The sequence below is a fragment of the Egretta garzetta genome, unplaced genomic scaffold (assembly GCF_000687185.1).
Source record: "Egretta garzetta isolate BGI_Z169 unplaced genomic scaffold, ASM68718v1 scaffold126, whole genome shotgun sequence".
Taxonomy (NCBI): Eukaryota; Metazoa; Chordata; class Aves; order Pelecaniformes; family Ardeidae; genus Egretta; species Egretta garzetta.
The window spans coordinates 624,650-631,033 of NW_009260128.1; the positions used below are offsets into that span (position 1 = coordinate 624,650).

Consider the following 6,384-nt stretch of genomic DNA (forward strand, 5'->3'; position numbering starts at 1 on the left):
AGCAGAAGACCAGGGAGATGATCCTCTGGCTCACACGCTCTTGATTCACCTGCCATTGCTTAGTCCATAGGTGAAAAATGTAAAACCCCAAAAAAGCATGGGAGAAGTACAGTGAAGCTCACTTCCCATCACTGCTGCTTCACCTGTCATACCCCCTTTGCATAACTTACAATGATGGGCTGTTTCTACCAGACCTTTGCAAATCCTGTCACCTGCCACCCAGAGACTGTACTGTGATTTTCCCTCACAGCCCAAAACTAAAGTCAGATAAACCCTTCCCAGAAATCAGAACCACAAAATCATCTTTTAAAGTTACAGACACTTTTTTTTCTTTTGTTCTGAAACTTTTAGCACAAATTTTTGCACTGCATCTCTCCCCAGTCCAATGAAAGATGCAGTAGATAAAGCTGTTAAATAGTATATTTGGAGGGGGAGGAGGTGTTGAAGATTTAGATGATAACCTTCCAATGAATCCTTCCCAACTTCTCCTCTTTGAGATTATATACATATTTCATAAAATAAGTCTCTGCAGTGAAAACATGCTGGCGCCACGTGGTAGTGTGCCAGATGGTATGCAAACCAGCAGCAAGAGAAATGGGCAGAATTTAATTACCTATCAACAGCACTGGAACAGCACTCAGAGACCTATACAGAACGCCGTGGAGGGATATTAAAAGCCATGTTTATGCACAAACGCTACAAGGCAAATCAAAGACAGCTCTCCTCATTGCCCTCTTCAAATTACCTCTTCTCTGGGCCAACGAATAATCAGTTGTTCCTCTTACAGCCACTGTCACTTAATCTGAATGAATAATAATTCTACACGTGCCTCTCATTTTGTCTCAGGTTATTTCTCTGAGGGAAGTCTTTCAAAATATTCACTAATATATTTATATGTGCATCTTTAACTCATGAAATGAAATAGAATCATAGAATCATAGATAGAATGTTTTGGGTTGGAAGGGACCCTTAGAGGTCATCTAGTCCAACCCCCCTGCAGTGACAGTGTTTCACTACCCTCATTGTAAAGAATTTCCTCCTTATATCCAGTCTAAACCTACCCTGCTTCAGTTTAAAACCATTACCCCTTGTCCTGTCACAGCTGTCCAAAATACTCACCTTGCTAAAAAATAGGTCACAACCTTGACTGATAAGGCATTACATTTTTTTAAAAATCACCTCTTTGGAAAAATTAACTCTACATTAAAATTTTCTAACTCCAGCTTTTATGTACCTGTTGATCAGAGAGTGTATTTGGCTCTCGGGGAAGGAACAGCTATAGCTTTCCTTTTTTTCTGGAGATGAGGGTGGGGTGCTGTGGGAAGAAAGTTGTGATAGAGGGTGTAAGGAGACTTCCAGAATCACAGAAGTATAAGAAGGTCCAGGCTGGTCCAGACGGTACTACCACAACTACCACTGATGGCATTTGGGAGGCCCTGGATTTTACCTACAGACTACCCATTTCTTAATGTGGTTTTTTTTGCAGTTGTTTCAGGGACTACCTCCAGATGGTTTGAAAGCCCAGGCTGAAGGGACATGACCAAATCAATGTGAAAAAGGGATTTTTCCAGTAAAGGAAAGAGAGAAAAAAAAAAAAGCTTAAACTATCTGTTAAACTATCGTACAGGTCTACCAAACAATATAAAAGTTTGAAGCCTACACTTGTTGCAAAGCACATTTCCTGCCTGGCTGTACATAATCATTCCACTGACTCCACCTGCATTATCAGCCATTGAAACTCCTGCGGCAGGGAAGCCTGCCCAGGGTCATTACCTAGGAAGAATGAACTGCTTGTTTAACAGAGCCATCATGCAAGCATAACATTCTGAACCGTATTTTATAGTGTGAACCTGATTTAAATTCGAGTGCCATTGCCTGCAATTCATTTTTTAAAGTAAGGCTGCTATTTCTATTGTCACAACAGATCCTTCACCCTCTTTTGTTTAATAGCGTGTCGCTAATGTATCATAACCTTTATTTTTTCTTTTCAGTGTAGTTTAACAAAGTTTTCCCTCACTGCTCAGCAAAATTTAAGATATAATATCTTAAGCCAAGAACCATATGAACTTGTATTTTATGTTGAGGCTCCTGCTTTTTATAGCTTACTTTTAAGTCTATAAGTCATATGTCTTCCGTGAGTTCAGAATGTTCAGAATGATAGATAATAATGGAAACATTCTTAAGGCAAGAAATATTCTCTTAAAAAAAGCTTTTAACACTATACATCTATAAAAGGAAAAGTTTGCTAATGGTTTTAGGTGTCCAACCTAAAAGTCTGATTGAGGGAGGCCTGACTTCCAAGGACTGAAGCCTCGTAATCGGGGACTCAAAAGCAGAGGCACGCAAAATCAGTTGTCACATTGCACTGCCCTGGCAGATGCCTACTGTTAGAAGCTCACTGGGAAGCATTTATCACTTTGCCCTTTAAGAACACATTAGTGCACAAATGTTGTAGTAGTGTTACAAAACACATACAAAAAGTCAGTTATAAACAAATATGATAAGTAATACGATATGCAATAAAAAAATAGGACAACAGGATGTCTAGATGTATGCAGCACTGTAACTCAGCTCATAACTATATATTCATTCCTCCTCTGGCTGGAGCAGTAAGCTCCTTGCAAGAGTAGCCCCATCAGCCAACAAAAGCTGGTTTCGTATGGATTTGTGATTTCTTGACTGTGTGTTCCCAAAAGGACGTGTCTCCTCCATAAGTAGAAGCAACATAAAACCTCTTACCCTATGGCTTGTCTGATGTTTAATGGCTGAGGGCAAACTGACTCCTTAAAGGAGAGAGAAGATGGAGACTTTCCAACTTCTTCATTGACGCCCATTTTCACAAAACTAGGGACATATCATTCCTTCTGATAATTTTCACTCTATCAAATTTGGTTGCAACTGACCCAAAGTTATTTGTGAGCGAGAGGAAACAGGTAGCTGTACACACATGACACAGAGCACGATCTCATAAATCTCTGCCTTAAGAGCACATCACATGAGATTTCCAGTTCTGATTTTGTGGGAGGATGCTGTTTCCAAGTACCTGGCACTACTTCAGCACTTCCGTAGATTGTATCAGTCTTGCTGTCCACTGGGGAAAATACAAATCTCCCCTAACATAATTTAAGAGAGAGTGAGAGAGAGAACGAACTCAGGTCCCTATTAGAGTGCCTAAAAAATGAGACTTTCAAATCTGAAAGTTCAATTGCAATTTGCTTATAAGAGAAACAGAACTGCCTTAAAGGAGTCTGGCAAAGGCAATATATTCAAATACAGAAATGAGTCTCCTTTGTCTTAATCTACCACATCAGAAGATTGCGTTATTTAGCTGATCCACAGTTCATGAAAAACAGGGAAGTCCATAAGAAACCAGTGCGTTTATTTTTATAATAGTTCTGAGGCTACTAGAGAGCAGCGATCCTCTAACCCTGCATGCATTCAGAAGCCAAAATACTTGTTGTACTTCATAGTGCTCCAGTAACATCAATAAAAGCTCGCAGCAACTGCTCTGATGGAGACCTGTGAGGGTAGTGAAGGCTTTGACAAATCTAAAACTTCAGCTCTGATTTTCAGCTCCTATCATCCTTAATTTCTCCTCACCCTGCCCCACGTGCTGAAATATTGCAGCTGGAGATCTGCCAGTGGCTTGTAACGAGGGCAGGAATGAGCCTTGATGCTGCAGGGTACAAATACCTCGAATAGCCTTGTACAAATCACGACGCTTTTCAGCCTCATTGACAGTGGTGGGAATACCACATTATCTCCTAGGTGTCTCCTAGAACTCATGCCTTCAGGTTGGGTCCTCCAGCCTTATACCACGGCAAGCAGGACCATACATACAGGCTCAAAACACATCACCAAGCAAGGGGGAGATCCTAGCCTCAGCAATAAAATAAACACAAGATTTTAGTTGTAACTTTGAGTGGCCTTGATTTTATTAACTTGCTCTGGGCAAGTATTTCACATAGAGCTGTTTTGTTGTTTGGATTTTTTTTTTAAACTACATATTCATACTAATACTGAGATATCTACTTTTGTAGTGGTGCTTTGTAACAACATGGTGTGTTATATTTACTATGCTTGTATTTTGTTTATGCATATTCCTTTCCCCCCACTCCCCCCCATACTATGCAGGACTGTTATAATTTCGAAAGACTTGTTTTCAATCTTCTGTCATATAATTAGGCTTTGAAGGCTGGTACTTTACGCTGAAACTGAAGATGCTTTGGCTTTGAAAAATACAAGAATTCCTAATAGCTGAAAAGGTCCCTCTGCACACATTTGGTGACAGTCTCCCTGAAAGACATAATGCTTTCTTAAAACTCTGATGATCTATGGCTACAGCAAGTTTCATCCCTCTCACGGCTCAGTGACATTCACCACTGTAGATGAAATACCAGTGTGCTCAGCCAGGGAAAACAGAATTCAGTTTATGTATGAAACCATGTATTTCTTCTTCATTTGCCAGATTGGACTTGTTTCATTACAAACAGCAATTTAGAATGTTGTCCTTTGAGTTCTGCATAACTCCATTTTAGCAGAGTTGGATGCCATTCTGTCCTTAATTTGCACATCACAGTTAAGTTGATGTAATACACATAAAACTGAACAGAACATAAAATTATTGTTCAGATTGAATACATTAATTACATCTGTTTAACCTGCCAGTTAAAGAGCTGACTTCTCAACACTTAAGCAGTCCTTATTTGCAAGAGCAGACCTGTCCTCTCGAATGTAAATTACTGCTAAGGAGCAATCCTGCTACTGAAGGTTTCTGGCACAGAAATAGGAGGATCTCTGCCTAACTCAGCAGGCAGCAGCCAGAGCTCCAGAGCCTGCCCAGCAGCAAGCATTGGACCCTACGCTGAAGGCTGCAATAAATATTCACAGAAAAACGTGACAGTTTGCCTGACCAGAAAAGTCCTTAAGCACCATTATTTAGGCACCCTTACTGCTCTTTAGTACCCAGGTCCTCACGTGCTGCTCCCTAGCACCACCTGCCCTGGCTGAAGTCAGAGGTAAATCTCCAAATCTCCTATCCACTTCAACTGGGGCAAGAGAGAGCTCCGGGGCACCAGGCAGCATGATGCACATCTTTTGCTCTTAACATGTTAACTGGATCAGACCAAAGTGGTGGATTTGTGTCATTTTTAAGTGCACTGTGTTTTAAAGCACGGCAATGCTTCGTCGGAAGCCTGAGCAACTTGTTGCTTTGCTGTACTTAAACTCCTCATACAGCACTGCAAAAAAACAGGAGAGTTGTGTTGTCAGAGAAAGCAGCAGAGCACTGGGGCTTCTTAGCATTTTGCAACACGGAAATCTGGCAGAAGGGACCCCAGTAATTGCCTGAACAACCCCCCCTCCCCACCCTGTGCAATCCCTGTCCTGACCTTTCTGTGCCACACACTTGTGTGTGTGTGTGTGTGTGTGTGTGTCCCCGTCATCCCTCAGCTATAACCCTTGCCCTCTTCCTTTGGACCAGAAACTCACCCCAGCCCCATTGCCTCCCAACAGTGCCATGTCCCTCCACTTTCCCAGAGATGGCCTCTCAGCTCAAGGACACCCGCCACCACGGTTCCTCCCCTGCCCCTCCTTTTTACATACCCTTCACCATACCCGCTTTGCCCCACCTTGGCATAGCAGAAGGAGATGAGCAGCAATGGGAGCAGGTAGCCGAAGACAAACATGCAAACCACATAGACCTTCTTGTGGCGTCGGTTGGGCCAGTGCTCCCAGCAAAAGGTCTGGTTGCTGTCCTCAAGGAGGATGAGGCGCTGGTGATGAGCCACTGGTGAGGCCATGGCGAAGGAAAGCACCCAGATGAGCCCCACACCCAGCAGCGCGTTGTGGGAAACGCGCAAGGCCAAGGAGCGTCGGGAGTGCACGATGGCCATGTAGCGGTCCACAGACATGGCCGAGAGCGTGAAGATGCTCACCAGCATGGAGACAGTGAAAAAGTAGTGGGTGAACTTGCAGATGAAGGCGCCCAGCACCCAGGTGGGTAGCACATAGACAGTGGACTGGAAAGGGATGCAGAAGAGCAGGTAGGCCAGGTCGGCGATGCTCAGGTTGAGGATGAAGATGTTGGTGGTGCTGCCGCGCTTGCCCGGCTTGCTCCTCGCCAGCACCGTGATCACCAGCGAGTTGCCCAGCACCCCCAGGGTGAAGATCAAAACGAAGACGACCAAGGTGATTAAGTTCTCAATGGGGATACCGAAGAGGGGCTTCCCCTCCGCCTCCGACAGCCCGGAGAGGTTGAACTCCCCGCGGGGCGGCTCGGCCCCAGCTCGGGACCGGTTGAGGGGCGCCGCCGCGGGCTCCCCCGGCTCCATCCTCCCCCTTGCACGCCGGACAAAGTTTCCAAGGGCGGAAAGCGGAGCCGCC

At 44.0% G+C, this 6,384-nt stretch overlaps 1 protein-coding gene across 1 annotated transcript in view; it reads right to left on the reverse strand.

Moving 5' to 3' along the window:
- GALR1 (galanin receptor 1) overlaps nt 1-6,332 on the reverse strand; it is an 11,822-nt gene extending 5,490 nt beyond the window's left edge. The window contains exon 1 of the mRNA XM_009641481.2: nt 5,631-6,332. Within this exon, the coding sequence (XP_009639776.1) occupies nt 5,631-6,332 (702 nt within the window). The remainder of the gene's footprint in view (nt 1-5,630) is intronic.
- Nucleotides 6,333-6,384: the final 52 nt, after the last annotated feature.